The sequence below is a fragment of the Bos grunniens genome, chromosome 13 (genome assembly GCF_055505025.1).
Source record: "Bos grunniens cultivar Pamir isolate PY7600 chromosome 13, Bosgru_T2T1.0, whole genome shotgun sequence".
Classification (NCBI taxonomy): Eukaryota; Metazoa; Chordata; class Mammalia; order Artiodactyla; family Bovidae; genus Bos; species Bos grunniens.
In genome coordinates this window covers 20073337-20095912 of record NC_141177.1, presented here as the reverse complement: position 1 = coordinate 20095912, position 22576 = coordinate 20073337, and the positions used below count along the sequence as shown (strand labels likewise).

Below are 22576 nucleotides of genomic sequence, written 5' to 3'. Positions count from 1 at the left end.
TGGTGTATGTGTTTACCCTGTTGCTCATGTCAGCATCATGTTATTTTTTTCCAAGGTATGCCTTAGCTCTAACTTGTTTTTTGTCCCACTCCCTTAGTAGGTTAAAGCCCCTTTTATCTCTTAAAGACTTTTACAATAACCTAACTAGTCTTTCACTTTCCATCAGTCTGCTCTTTCAGTTCAGTCCAGTCACTCAGTCATGTCTGACTTTTTATGACCCCATGGACTGCAGCATGCCAGGCTTCCCTACCCTTCACTATCTCCTGAATTTGCTTAAATTCATGTCCGTTGTTTCAGTGATGCCATCCAACCATCTCATCCTGTCGCCCCCTTCTCCTCCTGCCTTCAATCTTTCCCAGCATCAGGGTCTTTTCCAGTAAGTCAGTTCTTCACATAAGGTGGCTAAAGTATTAGAGCTTCAGCATCAACATCAATCCTTCCAATAAACACCCAGGACTGATCTCCTTTAGGATGGACTGATTGGATCTCCTTGCAGTCCAAGGGACTCTCGAGTCTTCAACACTACAGTTCAGAAGTTCCTAGAACAGGACCTCACACAAATTAGGGATAGTACTTAGGCAGTACTATCTATGTATTACATAAATGATTATTTAGGAAGAACACAAAGGGAATTCCCTGGCAATCCAGTGGTTAGGACTTGGCACTTTCACTGCTAAAACCTAGGTTTAGTCTCTGGTCGGGAAACTAATTCCACAAGCTGTATAGTGCAGAAGAGGAAGAAAAAAAAAAAAGCCCAGATCTGAGACATCTGTCATAATGAGCTGGGACTGAAAAGTGAAGCAGTCGTAACTCTTGAGGCCAAAACAGTTAATGATAGTGAAGTTGTTTCCCAGCATATTAGGTTCGGCTAATATCTCATGTAATATTTTGGCTTTAATTTGGTTCCTGGCTCACTTTAAAGTTCATGAAAATCTGTACAATGAATATAATTTTTAAAAGTGCCCATTAAAATGGTGACATTCAATAAGAATATCCGTTAATACTTATCCTTTATAACAGCTGGTTCTCCAGTGGTTTCAAATACTGTTTAAAACAGAAGCCACACTTAAAGCAAGGGGCAGTAATTAGAAGGTTCTTAAGTATCTGTTACCAGGGAAGGTTTGCAGGGATAGGACCCACAGCAATCACAGGAGACCCAGCAAGTGTTTGGTCCTTTCTTCTCTGGAGAGCACCACCATTAATGGGACAAAGCTTGAAGGACTATGCCTCTGTTGTTGCAAACCTTTGGGGGAGTGTGATGCTCCTGGAGACAGGTAGCTACCCTGTCTCAAAGCAGAGCAGTTTTTCACAAGGTCAAAGGCAACTGTCACCATAAAAATAGGTAAGTAATACCTATAGTCCTCAGGATTTGCACACTTGGCAGGGCAAAGGCAGAGCATCTCTCTTCAGGAAAGGGGATACGCTCACAAGTACTATCAGCCATTGTGCCTCCTCCCCTCCGACCAGGGTAATTCAGCCTGAGGGGAGTATAGAAGGAAGATCGTGCACAGTGCAAGGCAGGCAGGCCTGGGTTAAGCACTTTAAATATAATATTTCATCATCTCTGAGGTAGGCATTTTCTCATTTTCTAGATGATAATACAGGATATAATGAATGATAGAAGGCTGCCAGTCCAGACTGTTCAAGGCCTGTACTCAGCATTATAAAAACCTACCATTTAGGGTATTGAAAATAAACTATGGCATACCATGAATAGATTCTTAATGCAGTTTTTAAAAATACTGTACTAACTTGGAAAATGTTCTTGATATGAAAAGATTCTATGGTGATAGGATTATGGGAATTAAAACTCTGAAATTATAAATTCATCTTAGATAAACACTACCACATGCTATAAAGACTGACATCTAAAAACACACTGTGAAGTCTGATGTTCTGTTCAAATATGCACTTCGGAGACCAGGTCAGAACTGGGGCCTCATAATTCCAGGCTGCCCAGCCCAGCATTTTTTTCTAAACACTTAGTCTACAATATGTTTGGGGGGAAGGGAGCTAAAGAAACCTGACTTACTACCCACAAGCTAAGTCCTGCTTCTTCTAGGTATGGGAATATATCAAGGAACATGTAAACTCTGCTCTCAGCACTTATGGTGACCTGAGGGTAAAACAGTTGTTTACATGAAGTGGGCAGGGACCTGTGAAGAGCCAGGAGATCTTAGGGAAAGTTTAAACTTTTCTGTAGATGGGGCTGTGGGCAGGTATGAATTCAAGAGATATAACTGCATATTTATATGCTTGTGAAAATGCACATCCACATACAAAAGACTTTCACTTTTGTCATGGAACATGTTTATCTGGTCTCAAAAAACACCCCCCACAACCCCCAGCATAATTAAGGAACACACTGTAACAGTTTCTGAAGACACTTTGGAAATGGTGGTCTGATTCCCTTAAAACTAGAACATTGCTCTTGATCGGAAACCCTCAATGGCCTTTGCTTTGTCCCTCCATAGAAGATTCCTTCCAGCTGAGCTATGGCTGGTCTGAGATAGTACAGTAGACAGAAGAGAGGCTGATGCTACTGGGAATGCTAACCTAGGGTGACTCGTCATTTTGAATGGGTCTACTACAGTCAGTCCAATTTTGACCAAATAGTACAACAGGACTATCTTGAAGTCTCGATCCGTCTGGAGAATCTGTTTTGGAGAATGGACTTAAGAACTGGGGTTAAAACTGCCAATCTGTCACCAAACTGTAAAATCCCATGTCTCCCAACTAAAGAACAAAACACACATACATAGGCACAAAAGCGCTAATTACACGAGAGGCACTGATCCTTGGTTTATTCACGCAATAACAGCTGACATTGGGAATTGTGTGGATATAGATACAAAAGAAGGAAGAGGAAATAAACAGCAGTTGAGTTCATCAGGGCAGTGGTGGCAGCTCAGCCAGTGTGTAGTCCCCTCAAGACCTACTGGGTTGAGGGAGTGCTCTGTCCCCTCTATCACTTCTTGACCAAGGCACCTTACAACACTTCGCCTATACTTTGGGTCACAGTGATTAAACACAACATGGTCAAGACACTCAAGGCTGAGTGACTGCTCCTGGAATAGTCTGGCAACAAGAAAGAGGAAAGGGCAGCATTATGCCCTTACCCTCAGCAAGTGCAAGGCAGATCACAGCAGGTATTTAAGAGGATCTTTTCTCTTGTGCTCAGGGGGGAAATACCTTTTTGGCTAAAACCACAGAAGGCAGAACCAGAAGGAGGCCCCAGAAGTGGAACACAATCAGAATCACCTCTTGGTTTCTCATGATCACATTCAAAATCGACTTTAATACAGAAAATAGAAAAAAAACATTTGTGGTGGGCCATTTTTCAAATCCAGAACTCAAGTTGAGGAAAAAGAAAAGTGTCCTCTAGCATCATGGTTTGGACTGTCAAGAGTTCTCTCTACTGCATAAGCCACACCACTTTCTCACCAACAGATGCCCGACTAGGGTTATTCTTGGTGTGCCAGCAAGTTCTAAGACATACTCAAAGGCTGTATCTCTAAGATTCTCTTAGTGGCCAATAAGGAGGAAAATTCTAAGGAAGGTACTTAGCACCCTGTATTTCCTCATATGGTAACAGATGGAGGACTCAGCTGTGAGGTAGTGGCAACAATCCCCACATAATGAAAAAGAATTCAAGTCTATATAATTGTTTTCTGGACACCAAAAACAGGCTGTCCTCCCAGATTTCATGTTCCAACCATCATGTGAAGCTATGTCTACTTCAGGCATCCCAAGAAACTGAGAAGGAAAATGACTACCCAGCTTAAGATTCTCAGGACAAGCATAGAGAGACCTCACCAGAGCTGCCCAGGCACAAACTGTTGTGCTGAATTCATTAAGCATAATTTTTTAATAGAAAAGAAAACTGAAGGACAAACCAAATTGAAAGAATCACTGTTATAATAACTTTAATTTATCTTGCATTTTACAGAAGTCTATGAACGATTTTAAAAAAGCACCACCTTACCCCATCATGTTTCTCTGACAGTTGTTAAAGTAGGCAATGAGTATGTCAACAGCTTCAGCAACGGCATCTTGCAAGAATTTCAGACCAACCAGCCACACGCCAAAGAACTTGGCAGCTTTTCTATCTTGTTTTTAATACAGTGGTATATCCACTCTGATGGTAAACCTGTCCAGCCAAATCTCCACAACACACTTTGCAAAATCAGTGGTGATTAGCAAATTAGTTAGCTTTGGCACGGAGCTGTGCTCGCTTGCCTGTGACAGCCTGGAAGCCAGTTTTGATGCTGGCAACAGAGCATCGAGAATGACAAGTTTCGCACTGTAAGAAATAGAGTCGGGTGTCCTTTTGCAGGATTGTGTCTGGTGATCGGCACGTGTGACAGGTGACGTATTCCTCTGAGGAGAAAACACACAGAATTACCTGGTAGCCACAGGTTTTTTTTACCTGAGGTTTTCTTTCCTCTAAAATGCTTCTACTGAACTTTGCAATCCCACACTGGAACCCAAGCTGAAAGCTTATCTTAGCTACACCCAGCTATTCTAGAGGTAAGAAAACACAAGCTATCTGATGTAATAGTTCACAAACTTAACCATGGGTTGAAAAAAGGCTCCAAATGCACAAAGAAGCAGTGACACGTGCCAGATGCCTACTCCTGGCTTTGTCTATAGGAAACCCACTCAAGAGAGAACTTAATAGCTTTCTTAGGTGGGAACAGATCTGCCAATTTTAAGTGATTAGGAAGGTAAGAGAACTAGGTCAGATCAGGTCTGAATGCAGATAGGTTTCTTTGACTTGGCCTTCAGCCTAGAACCAACCAGCAGCCTTGATCAGCTGGGTCTGATCAAGGAAATCCAAATCCCACTCCCTGACCCCCAGCTGGCTACCAAGAACCACTTCCCACCCCAGTTCCCCACCACTATCATTTTCCCTCATCTTCTAAGGCCAGCCTGTCTAGCTTCATTAAAAACCAATGGCTGTCACCCAGAATATTTCAGCCCAATGGGAACATTTCAGAGTGATGTGTTAAAAATTACACACTTACTGATATATCTTCTCAAAACATTTTCTATCTGTTTCTGTTGGAATCTTCCTTTAATTACAAGTTGATTATTACCATCTATAGAACCACTATGAAAGAAAACAAAAATATTATTGTTTTTTCCTATAAGGAATCAAATACCAAACATTTTAAATATTAATATTTATTTTTATAATAGTAAATATTCAAATATTTTAAATACTAAAATATATTCAATGACACAGGTAATTTATAGGGGCAATACTACCTGGTTTCTCAAAACTTAAGTAGTTGGTGCCTAATGACTTACCCTTATTTCCTAACATTAAATTCAATTTTTAATTACATCTTCCACAACAAATGATTTGTAATTAAGTCAAAAACCAGACTGGTTGAAAATTGGGAAAGGACTATTGTCAAGGCTATATATTGTCACTCTGCTTATTTAACTTACATGCAGAGTACATCATATGAAATGCTGGGCTGGATGAATCACAAGTGCCAGGAGAAATATCAATAGCCTGATACGCACATGCTGCTGCTACTAAGTTGCTTCAGTCGTGTCTGACTCTGTGTGACCCCATAGACGGCAGCCCACCAGGCCCCGCCATCCCTGGGATTCTCCAGGCAAGAACACTGGAGTGGGTTGGCATTTCCTCTTCCAATGCATGAAAGTGAAAAGTGAAAGTGAAGTCGCTCAGTCCTGTCTGACTCTTAGCGACCACATGGACTGGAGCCTACCAGGCTCCTCCGTCCATGGGATTTTCCAGGCAAAAGTACTGGAGTGGGGTGCCATTGCCTTCTCCCGATATGCACATGACACCACCCTTATGGCAGAAAGTGAAGAGGAACTAAAGAGCCTCTTGATGAGGGTCAAAAAGCAGAGTGAAAAAGCTGGCGTGGAACTCAACATGAAAAAAACTAAGATGATACGGCCTCTGGCCCCATCACTTCATGCAAACAGATGGGGGAAAAGTGGAAACAGTGACAGATTTTATCTTTTTGGGCTCCAAAATTACTGCAGAGTAACCGCAGCCATGAAATTAAAAGATGCTTGCTCGTTGGAAGGAAAGCTATGACCAACCCTAGATAGTATGTTAAAAAGCAAAGACATCACTTTGCCGACAAAGGTCTGTCTAGTTAAAAGCCATGGTTTTTCCAGTAGTCTTGTTACGGATGTGACAGTTTTACCATAAAGAAGGCTGAGTGCTGAAGAATTGATGCTCTCAAATTGTAGTGCTGGAGAAGACTCTTGAGAGTCCCTTGGACTGCAAGGAGATCACACCAGTCAATCGTAAAGGAAATCAACCCCAAATATTCATTGGAAGGACTAATGCTCAAGCTCCAATCCTTTGGCTACCTGATGTGCAAAGCTGACGCAATGGAAAAGACCCTGATGCTGGGAAAGAGTGAGGGGAGGAGAAGGGAGTGACAGAGGATAAGACTGGTTGGATAATATCACTGACTCAATGGACACTGAGTTCTGGGAGATAGTGATGGACAGGGAAGCCTGGCATGCTGCAGTATATGGGGTCACAGAGAGCTGGACCCAGCCATTGGAGGAAAAAAAAAAAACAAACTTAACTGTGTGATGACCCATTCACGCAACAAAGGACAATCACACTTTTGTTGACAGCATACCATATGCAAAGCAGTGAGGTGCACTATAAATATAAAAACTATGAAAAAAGCTATAGATATCCTTAAAAATTCTAAGACCAAATCTTTTGATCAGTTGCATATAGTTAATGAAGATGTTCTAAAATTGTGGTGATGGTTAACTATGTGAACAAATTAGAAACTACTGGATTATACATTTTAAAATGTGTGAGTTGTATCTATAAAGCAATTTCAACCCCTCCCTCAAAAGTACAGTTGAAATCGCAGGCCTCATATTGTCAATGATGCTTAAAGAGAAAATTTTTTTAAAGTAGCTGTTGACAAGTAATACTTTTGAGAAAGCAAGGCTCTGGGCTAGACATCATTTAAAAAAAAAAGTTGACGTAAAAATAAAAAAATTAAATTTATATGGAAATGCACAGGACTGAGACTAGCCAAAATAATGATGAAAAAGAAGGAGAAAGTTGGAGGACTCATGTTTTCTGAGATTGAAATATATTGCAAAGCCACAGTGTTCATGTACATCAATGAAAAAAATTAAGAGTCCAAAAATAAACCCTTATTTTATTGTCAATTGATTTTTGAAGTAGTGTCAAGGTAATTCATTGGAACAGAGAATAGTTTTCTCAACAAATGGTGCAAGATCAACTAGGTTGTCTATTTATACGCCCAAGAAACAACTTTGACACTTTTAACTTTTAACATACCGGAAAATAGCTGCAAAATAAACTGTTGACCTAAACATAAGAGCTAAAATTGTAGTCATCTTAGAAGAAAACACAGACGTAAATCTTCATGACCATCTGTTAGTCAATATTTTCTTAAATATGACACTGAAAAGCACAAGTGACCAAATAAACACACTGATAATTGGGTTTCATCAAAATTAAGAAGCTTTGGAATTTCAGCCATACAAAAATGTGAAAAGAAATTACAAATCAGAAAGTAAACAAAAATTCAGCCAAGCGGCATTAAATCTATTCCTTATCTTACTATTAAATTGACTTTTCCAAGAACCTCTCCTATGATTCTCCTCTAACGGTAAGAGTTTATTATCATCCTCCATGAACAGCAACCCTTAATTTCCAGGCAACGGTGATTGACACAGAAAATTGACACAGAAAATCTTTTTCATTCACTGTCAAAAGATATTCAGTTTTCTTGATAGCCCTATAATATTTAGCTCACTGACTATAAATTCAGTGGTTACCACTTGTTATAGTTTACCTCACCTCCACAAAAACTGTAATTATTCTGAGAAGTAGGAAAAACACTGCTACCTTTTGCTCCATCAGTTTATGTAATTTAAGTTTGTAACAAATTTACATTTAAAATACAATTCTCCCACAACACAGCCCACATATCTACCACTGGTCAAGCAAATTACCCCTTAACCCCACAGCAAATACAGCCAGTTCCAACAAAATGAGTTTCTAGCTAGGAAGAGACGAGAACACCTTAATTACCTCTGTACTACCAACAAGGCACAAGATTAAGGCTTTTAAGAGTTAAAAGCTCCCAAGAAACACAGACCTGAGTTTACATCTTGACTGCAATTAACTAGCTATGTGACCTAGTGGCTCAGAAGGTAAAGAATCTGCCTGCAATGCAGGAGACCCAGGTTCGATCCCTGGATCAGGGAGATCCCCTGGAGAAGGAAATGGCAATCTACTCCAGTATTCTTGCCTGGAGAATCCCATGGACAGAGGAGCCTGGCAGGCTTCGTGGGTTGCAAAGAGTCGGACATAACTGAATGACTAACACTTTTTCTTTTTTCTTTATGTGACCACCTATGTACAACCTCACTTCACCAAACCTGTTTCCAAATGTGTTAAGATGGAGTAACACTACTTTCTAACAGTCCACAGAACTGTTGTAAAGATTGAGATGGTATCCAAAATAGTCTGGCACACAATGGAGGCTCAACATGTTAGTCATATTCATTATTACATTAGTTATTTTTAAAGGGACATTCGGCTCACTTTGGTATACCTAACAGGCCTGTTCACATATGAGCCACTGTGGACCGTTTTCCTATTCCCAAGTAGCCAACCTCTCCCATAGAAATGAACAAGTTTCCCTCCTTCATTGCCCTAAAAGTTCTTCTGACAATCAGGTGGATGTTTTTTTTCCTAAGTGTATTACATCTTTTCAAGTTAAAAGAAGTTCTTATAAAATGTCCATTAACACTGTAAGTAACTGTATACAAACGTGAATAGTTTCTTACCTTGTACCCAATTCAGCCAATAAAAATGCAAGGAGATGTTTAGGCTGACGATGTAATCTAAAAAGAAAGTGGAATAATATAAACCATATCGTTCATGGAAATCTAACAAAACTTCTAAAAACCTCACTCTCTTCACTGTTTTGTAATTACTCAGCTGTTAGGTGAATTTTAGCACAGTTCGTCAAACTCTGAAATGAAGATATATATGATACCATTTGTTTACATTTTAAAGCCCATAAAACAATATTACATTTTATTTACAAGTATATACACACTGGTAAATGTCTATAGACATGGACAGGAAAGGTAAATACCAACTTTAAAGGATAAGATCTTTTTCTAGGAAGGAAAGTAAAAGAGATCAGAAAGATATATAAAGATGGCCTTAAATTGTAATTGTAAAGCCCTCTTTTTAAAGGAGTAAAAGGATCTGAAGTTAAAGTATCAAGAGGTCAAAACACACCAAATCAAGGTAATGAATACTTGGGTGTCTGTTATGCAAATTCCTATATATTTCCTGTTTGGAATTTATTTTTAAAAAGGGAAGTATTTCATGGCAGCCCAACAACAGAAATTTAAAACAGCTAAAATATTCACCAACTGGAAAGTGGTTAAATTATGGTACATCCATTTTATCCTGCTTTTAAAATACAGGTCTCTAAATAATAAAAAAAGCATAAAATGAAAAAGCACATAAAACAAAAAAAAGCAAATACAGAGTAATGCCACTCAGTACACTTTTTAATTCTATTCACTTGGCACTGTTTGAGTTTGTTCCAATAACTAGGTACTGCTATTATAATTTTAAAAAGCTTTTTCCTCCAAATGTAATGAGTAAGGGTCAGTGAAATATAATAAAACTGGCAGGTACTTATATTGCTAGTGGGAGTATAAACTGGTATAAACTTGCTGGAAAGCAACTTGCCAATGTTTGCTATAAACAATGTCCATTCCTTTTGACTAGGCAATTCCCCTTTGGGAATTTTTGCCCTAAGGCTCTATTCTGAGTTCTGCCAAGATACACGTATCAGGATTGTTCATATCACGATTGTTCCGTGAAGCTCTGCCTGATATTGAAAAATTGGGAGCAACCACGTTCAACCAAGGAACTGTCAGAATATGTTGTATAACTCTTAAAAACATTTGTAAAGATTATTTAATGATATGGGTAAAAAGTTCACTATATATTGAGAAAAATGTTAAAAACCAGTATAATACCAATTTATTAAAAAATATTTAGATGCTTAAAAGTAGTTAAAGAGGGGGCTTCCCTGGTGATCCAGTGGCTAAGACTCTGCACTCACAACGCAGGGGGCCCACATCCAATCCCTAGTCAGAGAAGCAGATTCCACATGCCACACCTAAGAGTTCACACACTGCAACTAAAGATCCCAAGTGCTGCAACTAAGAGCCGGTGTAGCCAAATAAATATTAAGAAAAAAAAGTAGCTAAACATAAAAATACTAAAGTATGATTACCTATCTCTTAATGATGGACTTAAAACAGATGAGTTCTCATTTTCTTTAGCAGGTCTGTATTTTCTCATTTTCTATCTAATTTCTATAGATAGAAATACTATTACCACCAGCAAAAAAAAAAGTCTAAAACTTTTTAAGTTATGCCTATAAGCAATGAAAACAAGTGGTTACTCTGGTCAGGGAATTTTTAGTGATTACATTTTCTTTATTTTGACTTCCCTGGTGGCTCAGATGGTAAAGCGTCTGCCTACAATGTGGGAGACCTAGGTTCAATCCCTGGGTCAAGAAGATTCCCTGGAGAAGGAAATGGCACCCCACTCCAGTACTCTTGCCTGGAAAATCCCAAGGACGGAGGAACCTGGTGGGCTACAGTCCATGGGGTTGCAAAGAGTCAGGCATGACTGAGCAACTTCACTTTCTTTCCCTTTTACTGACAACAAGCCTATATTACTTATGAAATTAAAGAACAAACAGGAGATAAGGTCAGTTGCCCTAAGGAACCTGCCCATAAAGGTGTAGCTGAGGAAGTCTGAGAAGAGCCAGGCCCAGATAGTGACATGGGGGTAAGACAGGCATGGAATGTGATGGTAATTAATGAAGTGGAAATCTCATCACCTGTGTCTTGGCAATACCCAAGGAAGCAGAACATTAAATGTAGCTGCCTTCCCAAAGCTTACTGCTTGTACTTGCTTGGCAGGCCCACTCCAGCCTGATGAGCTTTTCCATCTCCCTGGGCTTTCCAGGCTTCTTTCTAAGGACTACACTCAGTCTCCTGACTCTTCACTCCATCTGGTTAGAATCCTCTCATAAGTCAGCATGAGTTGCCTTCCCTTACTTTTAGATGCCTAATAAATCAAGCCCTAAGACCTATGAATCCAAAGAACTGACGGACTTGAACTGTGACCTCACTCAACCCAGCCCTGACCTGTGCACTGTCTCCTACCGGCAATAACGTCCACATTAAGGATATTTAACATCCACTCCACTGAGAACCTGGCATTTGGGATGGAGACTCCACATTAACCAACTTACAGTTTACAGATGTCTGTAAAGTTGACAAAAGAAGTTTTCTTGGTTCCTACTCGAACAACCTGTGGTGGTTTCATGACAAATTTCCTCTTCTCTCCAGCTACCATATCTGGATTCTTTTCCCTCATGATGTTGAACACTCGATTCAGTAGCTATAAAGTGGTATTCATGTACAGTCTTATTAATAGCAGGAATATACAGTTCCCACTTGCGTAACTTGTGCATTTCCTTTAAGAACAAACTTCTTATCAAATGTACACATTCATCACATGTTCTGGGAGCTCCCTGAAAATAATTCTCAACCCTGAACAGCAATTGGTCCATTATGAAAGCGGAACAGTTCCATAGTCAAAGTTAAAGGAATGAACAAGCTCCTATTAATTCTACTGTTACTGTGAGAAAATATGTGGTACCTGGAAAAGTAAAATTCAGACTACCCAGAACAAACAAACTCCAGACTAGCTTGGCCCCTTTTAACACTTCCTTTCTCTATTGTCCCCCTCCAGGGGGGCTCCGATGATCTTAGAAGTTCATGGATTCTGATGATACTATAATGACTGCCTGCCCCATACGTGGGCATCAGGCAGTGCTGTGCACTGGCTGTGTGACCTCTCTGGGTCTGTTTCATTATCAACCTGTACTTCAATGGCCCTTTCAATTCAGGGGACATTTATCCTGCTTTTGAGTTCTAGTGAATAGTTCAGCCCCCTTTCACAACAGAATTTGTCTTACCTCTTCATATGTGTAGTCTCTTTCTGAGCCTGCCCAAGCAGGGCCTGTCTGGTTACTGAATGAGATACCATCATCTTTTTTGCTGTCTTCATCTTCTAAAGCTACAGACAACAAAGACTGTAAGAATGAGGGGTAGGGCCTGATACACGAACAAAAAGGGGAAGGGAGAAGCAGATCTAGAGAACTGAAAGCTTTAGGACATTTGTCTTCCCTCCCACAACTGCATTCATAACAGTCTCAATCATAAAGGCATCAAGGCTCTCAAATAACCCCGTATTCCTTAGAGAGATGTTACAATTTTCATAAATCACCCTTAATAAAGACCTCTCTAATTAGGAATTTGTGGCAATACAGACACACTGAACTGTTTCTTAATTTAACAAACCAAATAATGCACTAGGATAATCAGAGGAAAAAATGTCTGTTTTGAAGCACTTAAGAAACAAACACATCCATAAAAACCCATCTGCTGACTGTTCTAAATTCTCTGAAGTAGTTATAGCACTTCGAAGCTAATAAACAGCACTTTTAACAAAATAGTAAAAAAAAAAAAATTAAATCCAGTTATAGTAATTGTCCCAATAGTCTAAATCAGTATGTTATAATGTAATCACAACTGTCAAGTTCTTCCCCATGACATCTTTTAAACTTTCATTATCAAGTTAGATTCTGTTTCCTTTTAGCTTCCATTACTTGGTAGTGGAAATAAGGGGCCAAGAAAAAATAAATAAGGAACCCATTCATGAAAGAGACTAGGCCAAAGGTTTGTGTGAACCTAGAAATGAGCTATTAAGCTCACCAATATTACCTTCATCTTTCTCTAGTACTTCATCCTCATCAGGGAACTTGACAACCTTCTTTTTCTTCTTTTTATTGCCAAGCATAATGTCAAGATCTTCCTCTGGTTCAGCTGGTTCCTGAACATCACTTTCAATCTTAAGGTCCTAAGAAAGTGAGATAAGAGTCAACATTTTGCTACTAGAATTATTTTTATTTTTAAATGATACAGGCTGACATGGCTTTGGGGGAAAAAAGTATTACATATTCAAAACTGAAGTTATAGATCAGAAATCTCTCTCACAGGTGAACCAAATTTGTTCAGAGTATCATTTAAACTCGAAAAATTTTAAGACACTTAACAAGGAATCTTATATCTCACTGACAATCTTCAGCAGGCATGGGGTTCAGGAATATTTTAAATAAGTTTCTAAGTATTCTGATGCAGTTAGTAGGAGCGCTTTTTCCTCCTGACACCAAATATGTGATGTTTTTCCACACGAATTTTCCAACTCTGACACTAACTACATAACATACAAATCAATGTAGTTCTGACACTATCCAGTTAGTGACAAACTCCATGGATTTAAGGGCTCAGTCCCATAAGACTGTTTTCATTTTGGAGGCCAATTTCAAGTACAGAGTCCCCAGGTTTCCCACACATATGTCCTACTTAAAGTTCAGGGGTTCCCAGACACCCCTAATTCAATCACTTGCTAGAAGGGCTCAAACAACTCAGGAAAACACTTACCTTATTATACTTGACACATATATACACAATATATAAAGGATATACCTGGAAACAGCCAAATGGAGAATATGCATAGATCAAGAACAGGGAGGCAGAAGTGTAATGCTTCCATGCTCTCTCCAGGTATACCACTCTCAACATCCCAATGTGGTCACCAGCACTGAAGCTCTCCAAAACTGTCCCCCAAGGGTTTTTTCTACTGAGCCCACCCATGAGATTTTTATGGAGGCTTCATTCTGTAGGCATCATTGATGAAATCATTGGCTCTTGGTGATCAAACTCAGATTCAGAGATTCCAAGAGTCTTAGGAACTATATGCCAGGACCAGTGGAAAAGACCAAATATTTTTTTTCTTATACCATTGCCAGCCTGGCACTAGGCTGTATAAGGAGGTCTTTGGGCAACACTTCAACAGATGAAATCATAAAAGAGGGAAAGGCAGAACCCATGGAGAATTAGGGTCACATGATGAATGGACAGAGAGAAGGTAAAGCTTGATCCCAAGATTAGCTGCTATAGTCATGGATGTAAACCAGGCACAACCTTGAAATGAGACACAAAAACCCTAGAAGAGCAGAAAGGGCTAGTTTAGTTCCCGCCTTCTAATCTCACCTAATTTCATCAGTGTATCCAACCTGAAGTGTGCTGTCAACATTACTTATCAATATCTACTTTTGTGCTACTCTGTAAACCTTGCTATAGCAATTTTAGAAATCTAATGAGCAAAAAAGCTCAAATAGCCAGGAATAAATAAAGTGCAGCCTTAAAATGCCAAATCCAGCTGTGTTGTCTCAGTGCCACATCTGACCATCAAAGACCAATCAGCCCATGTTTATCAGCTGGATACACCAGACAAGAAACCAGATATTAACCTAGCCTGTAAGACGACAATCAGTAAATGAGAAACTCAGACAGGCTAAATCTAAGTTAGCACACACCAGTCAGCTTCTAGTCCTATATTAATAATTTTATCCCAGTAAGCTCTATTTCTAACCTGGAGGCTAAGACCCAGTGAAAGGTAGAGAATAGCACAAAGTATTTTTCAAGATTTTTCAAAAGCTCTGTGGTGGTCTGAAAATTCAAATCTTAAAAACACTTCAGCCTCAAGTTAATGTCCATGTCTTGCCTGATAAGGATACTTGAAACTTCTTGTTATGACTTAAGAGCAGAGTAAAAAGTATCCAAGCACTAAAATTAGAGCTTATAAGTGACTCTTCAGGACAAAAGTTACTAGAGAAATTTGTTAACCAAGACTTTCTGTGGCATATCTCTAACGTGTCACCTGGTTACCCGGGATATTTATACTTCATTTATTCAGTATAATCTGAACATTTCTCTTTATCAATTTCCCTACAGTAGTAGGAAAAGAAGAGAATCTCCAAACAAGGAGAGAATAGGATAAATCCAGGTAAAATCATCTTGTTCTAAAGAACTCCAAATTATCCCCGAACCTCTGAAAACGGAAAGTATCTTACTTGTTTTAGTATCCTAACAATTAGCACACAATGCCTGACTCACTGTCTTCACTAATACATATCTGCTAAATTATCATTAAAGAACAGACTTTCAGCTCCTTTCTCCACCCATCCTCCTATTCACCTACTTAACCACCCATCTTTCTACTCCTTATTCAAAGTAACTCTGAGATAATTATTTTAGAAATCAATCCAGTAATAAGACAACTACAGGGCCTCAAGTCCCCACAAGATCAGAGAATTCCATAAAACCAGCCTGACTGCTCTGGATCTCCTGTAGGAGAACAGGCCATAAAATCAGCCACCAACCACCACAGGCCAGGGCTCATTCTTTGCTGCTCAGAGGTATACACATAAATCTGTGTATCCTCAACATGCTACCGAAAGTTTAACAGAAGAAATCATAGGGATATTTGTTCTACAGGATTTCTCACAGAAATCTCTCTCCTCAGCCAATCTCAGTATGATTAATGATAAATGGCATTTTGTAATCATCTTAATGGCACACAATACAATGTGTAAAAGCTAAATTTACATTCCTTTGAACCATAGTTCCTTTAAAACATCTAGTCAGACACAATGCCAAGAAAACGACCTTAACAGTAGTGACTAAATCCTTAATTAAAAAAGCAAAACTAGTAAGAGATGAGACAAAGAGGGAGAAACATCAGCCATTAGCAACCTTTCAAGAGGTCAAATTTTACCTTCAATAAGAAAGCAATACTACCTTTATACCTTCTTCAGCTTCATCAATATCAAATATCTTTTTTGATTTTTTCTTCTTTTTCTTCTGATTAAAGAAATTCAAATCATCTAGATCATCAGAAGCATCTAAAAGATAATTGAGATTATCAATTATTAGCAAATAGCAAAGGCAGAGCATTGAGTTAAACCAATGTTTTATCTATTAATCAAGTCACCAGAATGAGAGAGACTGGTATTAATTAGCACAGTAATTCCTCTACAACTACAAAGGTTAACCTTGTAGTTATGGTTCTAAATGGTTCTAAAAATGCAATGGCAGGTTAACTCAAAGCTTTGTAGGAAATTACCTAGCTAGGGGACCATATACTGTGCTCAGTCACTTAGTCTTGTCCAACTCTTTGTGACGCCATGGACTGCAGCCTGCCAGGCTCCTCTGCCCATGGAATTTTCCAGGCAAGAATACTACAGCAGGGTGTCATTTCCTACTCCAGGGGATCTTCCAGATCCAGGGATCAAATCGGGGACCATGTAGGGACTATTTATATAGTAGCTGACCATATGATGCCTCATTGTTCCCAAAACAAAGTCAGGGTTCTAACATAATTTTCCAAGGCTCTCCAGCTTTATCAACTTCTGCCTAGTCTCTCATATTCCACCTTAATCCCTAGTTCCAGCTCAACTGAACTACCTCCACTTCTTAGTGCAATGTGTGTGGTCTCTCACCTTCAAGCCTTCCTATGGGCCCTCTCCCATAGCTCTTACCTTCATCTCACAGGATCTTTGTTAGAAGTTACTTCCACCAAGAAGTCTTCTCTAAGCCTATCTTTCCTATCCCCTAACTGGGTTAGGTATCCTGTAGGTGCTTGATAATAGTACCTTCTGTCATTCCAATAGAGGTGTTTACTTGCTGCTTGTCTATCTCCCAATGAGATACCGAGGGATTATGCCTTTCTCACCTATTGTGCCTAGTCCAACAAGTTATTCAATCAACCAACAAAAGGCCTTATAAAGTATTTCACGTTCATTAAAATGAGACTACAATATGAACAAAATGAAATTTTATCTACCATTAATGAGTAAAACTAGGTTTGGTTTAATAAGTTTTCCATTTGTTCTGCCCTACTGTACACTAGGAATATTTTTAAATGCCTCTATTACAAAGGTTTTCAAGGAGCTATTTATGAATTCATAATTAATTCTTATTAAAAGAATGATTTATTTTCCAACTTTGTTTTAAACGTTTACAAGATGCTTAGCACATGGCAGATGCTCAATAAATGTCAGTTTTCTCTACCCCTAGTACAGTGTCTTCTATTCAACAAATATAAACATGTTTACTAAATCATTTAAATGGTGTTTATGTTAGAGCACAAGAGTGAGTAACTAATGCTAGCTGTAATTTTAATGTCTTCTATATATTTTCAAACTTGTTAAGACGTAAAACTATCTATCTTGGTCCTATTTCTTTCTGCCTACACTCAAATACAACCACCGTTAAAATTGGAAAAGAGACAGGAAAAAAAAAAACTGGAAGAGACTTCTGGACAGGCTAGATTAGAAAACCAGCTGTGGAGTGACAAAGTTTTACCATCTTTGTCCTGTGGATTTGGTGGAATCTTCCCTGAAACAAGTCCAAAAGAAATCTGGCAAGGTCCCATGTGCCCAGACTATTCACGGCCTCAGCCTCACTGTAACAGCCTCTCAGGCTGCGAGGGTCATTGTGTGCACAAAATTCAAAACACCAACGGAAGAGAACGAGGTCTTTCAGAACAATATTGACTCTCTCATGTTTACCACTTACCTTTTTTCCTACTGTCTTCTTCATCAGCTTCTACATCTTTGTCCTCAGTTGGCTCTGGCTCCACTTCTTTTGTTTCTGAGGGCTGGGTTTCTTCTGTTTGGGCATCCCCTTCCTCATCTAACATAAAAGGCTTCTTCTTCTTCTTTTTCTTCTTGCTCATAGTAGGATCAAAAATCATCTGTTTAAAAGATAAGAAGAAAAGAAACCGGGACCATGTGATTATTTTTAATGATGCTCACGTAACAAGCGTGTTGCAGTCTCAAAAGGCATGCTCTTAAAAAACACATGTACGGTTTTTTAATTTATAAATTATCACAAGATATTAGAATTTAGGAAAGGGAGCTTAGCGTTATAACAACCTAAGCTTCGTCCCTTGCTTTATGAATGAGAAAACCAAAGCCCAGACAAGTCATACATGTTTTAAGTTTGATAACCTGGGTTGCTACACCAGGAGACTTGACCTGATTTTAAAAAAAACTTAAAAATGTTTTTTTTATCCTGAAATTCAGACAAACTTTTAAAGAAATCCATCATCAATCCTTCGTATAACAAATCCCTATCTGAGTGAAAGAAACTTCTATACAACCTTTTACTCTGCTTTGTTCTTCTAGAACATTAAAAGAAAATGTTTAAAAGCATAAGTCCAGAACCTAACTGACTGAATTCAAATCCTAATTCTGGTTTTTACTTTTGTTACCCCAGATAAGTTCTTGCCCTCTCCACACCTCAACTGTAAAGTGGAGATCAGTAGCAGAACCAAAACCAAACCTAAAAACGTAAATAGGCTTCCCTGGGGGCTCAGATGGTAAAGAATCCACCTGGGTTGGGAAGATCCCCTGGAGGAGGGCATGGCAACACCCTCCGGTATTTTTCCCTGGAGAATCCCTTGGACAGAGGCCACTTTAGGCAGCAGTTCATGGGGTGGCAAAGAGTCAGACATGACTGAGCGACTAAGCACAGCACAAAAAGGTAAATATACATAAAACACTTGGCACGTACCTGGTACAAAAGTACTCAATAAATGTTAGCAATTGTTATACAATTTATATATAATGCTTTAGAGTTGACAAAGCATGGTATGTCTTGCTTCCTATCACCAAAATCCATCAACTCAGGGTGATCTAATCTTTAAGACATATGAAACTCAAAAAAAATTCCCAAATTGATTGTAATTAACTTAAAATCCTTTATGTCCCAAGTACATTAAGGAAACTGAGCTACACTGAAACCAAACTATGGTCTGTAATAAGGGAGAGTGGTATAGTATCATCCTCACCCAATAAAGAAGGATCTGCAAGATGTTTTGGAAATTGATACAGCCTCATTTCAAAGTTATCCCCTCCTACCTTAAGAATGCTCTAACTGTATAAATGATTAATTCTAGAAAGCAGTCAGTCTGAGGAGCATAGTTTGGCAAACTTAAGAGTAGTAAACAGAAGAGTTAGGAGGAAGGAGTTCCCCACTGCTGACCTACTGGGTCTTGGGTCACCCTAAATACTGTGTTGTAATCATTCCAAGGAAGAAGCTATAGTTCATCCTCATTCCTGAAATATGGAGATTTGGCAAAATGACAGATAACACTCCAAGCACTATAAATCTGGTTGTCTGGCAGGCCATTTACTGCATTTTTTTTTCAGTATCAAGTTTGCCTAGAATATTAATTATCTTTTAACTATTATTCAGTAAAACAGACCAAAGATGAGAGGGACATCCACTGCTATTATCCTTTGAAAAACATTCATATAGGTTCACAGGGAAACATTATGGTTGTAGCCTTGAAAAGGGTTATAAATATGTAAGAATTATACACTGATGTAATTAACATCTCTCCCAATTACTGTCTCTGGATGCTGAAGACATATACTCATCCCTTCATTTTATTCACACCACTCAGCAAAACTAGAGTTTAAAAATATGGAAACCAGGGATTCCTAAACAGTACCCAAAGTAGACCTCCCTCAAACCACAAGGTCAGTCTTGACTTACATGTGGTTTTTTTTTTTTTTAAGACTTTTATATCTGAAGTATCACAGTCCAGATGTTTTATGAGACTAGTTGGGATCTGAGAAGCAAATAGTTGCTCACAGTGTGCTTAAGGAAAATCAGACTCTTTTGAGCTATCTTTTTAAGTCTACAATAAAGTCTTCAAACGTTTTCTCTTTTTAACTTCCCACACTGGGTTGGGTTGAAGAAGGTGAGGAAAAGGGATACCAGCAAAAATTACCAACAGACTAAAGTGCTTCAGCAAATTGGAAGCCTACTCACATCTATCATACCTTACTCAAGATAACTTTAAGGCCTAGAAGGCACCACCCCAAGAAGGTAGGAGTGAGCTGCAAAAGAACCCAGAGAGGCAAGGTGAGCAGAACAAATGCTGTGTGGTCATCTCTGGGTGATAGGATTCTGGGAGATTTTTATTTGTATTTTGTTCTTCTGTGTTTTGTATACTTCATACAATACACATTCCATTTTTCATTCAGTTTCTTTTGTAAAACACCTTACCATGTTGTGTGAAAACCCAGTATTCAGATACTTTGTGAATGGGGCCCAGTAATAAGCAATAATCTTAGCTACTGACAGCATTTTGATGCCTGCAGATCAGGGAACTTTTCCTCACATGGCAGCCCTCCTATTTCTAGAATACTGCTTTTCAGAGTATTAATCTTAAAAGAGATTATGCTATTTGAGTTTTGGGCTTACTTGCCAGGTTTGAAAGGAAGTGTGCAGTTTATGGCAACTATACGTTAAAAAAAAGAAAAACAGGAAATGTGAAAAAACAAATAAATTACTTTTTATTAGATTCTTCAATCCTCTATCCTGGCTACCATGCAGGACTACTTCTGCTGTAGGACGTCCCTAACAGTTTATCATTTCCACCTACCGATTTTTCACTTGATCCTTACAAGCCTGTAAAGTAGCCAGAAGTTAAGGACTGGCCTAAGAAAACTTCTCTATCCAACAGGATTAAAGGAACCAGAACCTGCACATACCTTCAGAGTGGAAGGCAAAGGTGGGATTCTAGTTCCACTAACTTGCTCTGTGATGTTGGATGACTTAACTTCCCTGGGCAGTTATTTCCAGTTTACAAAATGGACTGGTAGATCTGAGAAATGCAAAGCTTTTTAATACTTCATTGGCTTTCAAAGTCCTCTGCTGGAATGCTGGTTTTGCCATCTCTGCTTGTCAAAATCCTTTTCACCCTTCAGTAATATTCCACTTCTTTCAACATCTAATCCCACCACTAAAACTGAACCCTCCAGCCCTCCAAACTGCTGTTAATGCTCTATTTCTACCTCCTGTACCAACTAGTAGTAGAACTCTTACAACACTTGTGAGCACTTTACCATATAAAACACAGAATAGCACCCCAGAGAACTCTGTGCTATACAGATGCTTACTTGTTAAAGGTAATGGAAAGCTTAGAAAATGAGTAGAAACAAAACTAACCTGACACAACGCCTCTCAGAACTTTTGAAAGACAATGGTGGACAGCAACGGCTAACCATGACCTCCAAAGCAGGAATCGCATACTTCCCTCAGACTCAGTTTCCTTCCTCAGAGTCTCCTAGGCACCAAACGGAGATCTGGAATTCTAAATACTACTGGCTCAGTCACTTACTATTTGATCACGAGCATCACACAACTCTCTAGAAGCCTCAGTATTCTCATTTCTGAGAATTAAGAGCTTGGAATCGCCTCCAGAATAAAATCCCAAATCCCTTAATTTGTCTTCAAACTCCTCCATGAACTAGCCACTACCTATATTTTAAGGAATTAACTCTAATCAAGTTGGATAATATTCTTCGTCCTTGCCCTGAATCCTTTCCACTACTTGAAGAAATTCAAAGCATTTTCAGGACCCACCTCAAATGACAAAGCTCAAAAAAGCTTCGAATTTTTCTCTGCTCTCCAAGGCCCTGCTGGCCAATCACTCCAATGTTTACAGAAATTAAAAACTTAAGGGAGTTTTCCAGCGGTAGTTCAATACCTATGGCTCGTACTTAAAAGTCAAATGTCATTTTAGGCCGTTTGGATTTAAATAAACTGCGATAAACCTGACCAAAAAGGGACTTGAGGAAATTTGCTGAGGTACAAGTAAGACAGTGGGAAAAGACCGAGGGAGCTTTGCAGCCCGGACTTCCCGCTGACGTCGCTGAGAGCTATGCTAAGGCAGACTCAGGGACTCCCGCCCTAAAACTTTCCCAGGTTAATCACTTTTTCAGACTGAAGGATGTTTTCTTCTTGCCTTCTCCCCCTCTCTCCCGTCTTAAAAAAAAAAAGAAAAAAAAAAAGCTCTAGATAAGAACAAAAGTGGATGCCGGGCAGGACAAGCCAGCCTGCAAAGTTTGAAACGCGGTCGCTCTACTAGAGCCGAGAGACGCTCCTCTCAGTACCACCAGCGCCCAGCGAGGGAGAGTTGGAGCTGCAGTCAAATCGAAAGGAATGCAGGAGTCGCCGGCCCCAGTCTCGTTCAGTTGGGGCATGAACCGGGGATTCAAGCCCTCTTCTAGAGGGCAACTCTACGTGCTCTGCATTCCGGAAACGCCGGCCACGGGAGGACGCCGGCATCAGCGCCGCCGCCCTGAGGAGAGCCGGGAACCGCCAAGCCAGGGCTCCGGAGCCCTCGCCGGCTCTACCGCTCCGGGTCGCCTAGGCCCGGCTGCCCCACATGGCGGCGGCCGGCCGCTAGGCCGCAGGCCCAGTCTCCCATACTGGGGTGGGTCTGGCTCACTGCCTTGGTCCCTAGACATAGTGCCAGTCTCAGGCCCTCACCTCGTCCCCGGACATGGCTGCGGCTCGAGTGGGCTCGGCACGGACGGAAACTCTGACGGGTCAGCCCCAGGCCCCGGCTTCAGCGCTGCTCCTGCCGACACTTCTCCCACCACCGCACTAGGCTCTTGCATCAGCGAAAGGGAACGACACCCCGCCCTCTCCTCCCAAACGTTATAAATGCGCCTGCGCAGAGACCGCCAATGCG

The 22576-nt window shown here is 39.8% G+C and overlaps 1 protein-coding gene across 1 annotated transcript; it reads right to left on the bottom strand.

Moving 5' to 3' along the window:
• Positions 1–3900: 3900 nt before the first annotated feature.
• Positions 3901–22490, bottom strand: EIF2S2 (eukaryotic translation initiation factor 2 subunit beta). The gene is made up of 9 exons (XM_086332288.1): positions 22372–22490; positions 17599–17776; positions 15820–15923; positions 12898–13033; positions 12090–12190; positions 11361–11509; positions 8851–8907; positions 5028–5113; positions 3901–4380 (listed from the first exon to the last, which is right to left on the bottom strand). Exons 1-9 carry the CDS (start codon positions 22384–22386, stop codon positions 4205–4207), a joined length of 1002 nt encoding a protein of 333 aa, XP_086188414.1. The 5' UTR covers positions 22387–22490; the 3' UTR covers positions 3901–4204.
• Between the last annotated feature and the right edge of the window lie 86 nt (positions 22491–22576).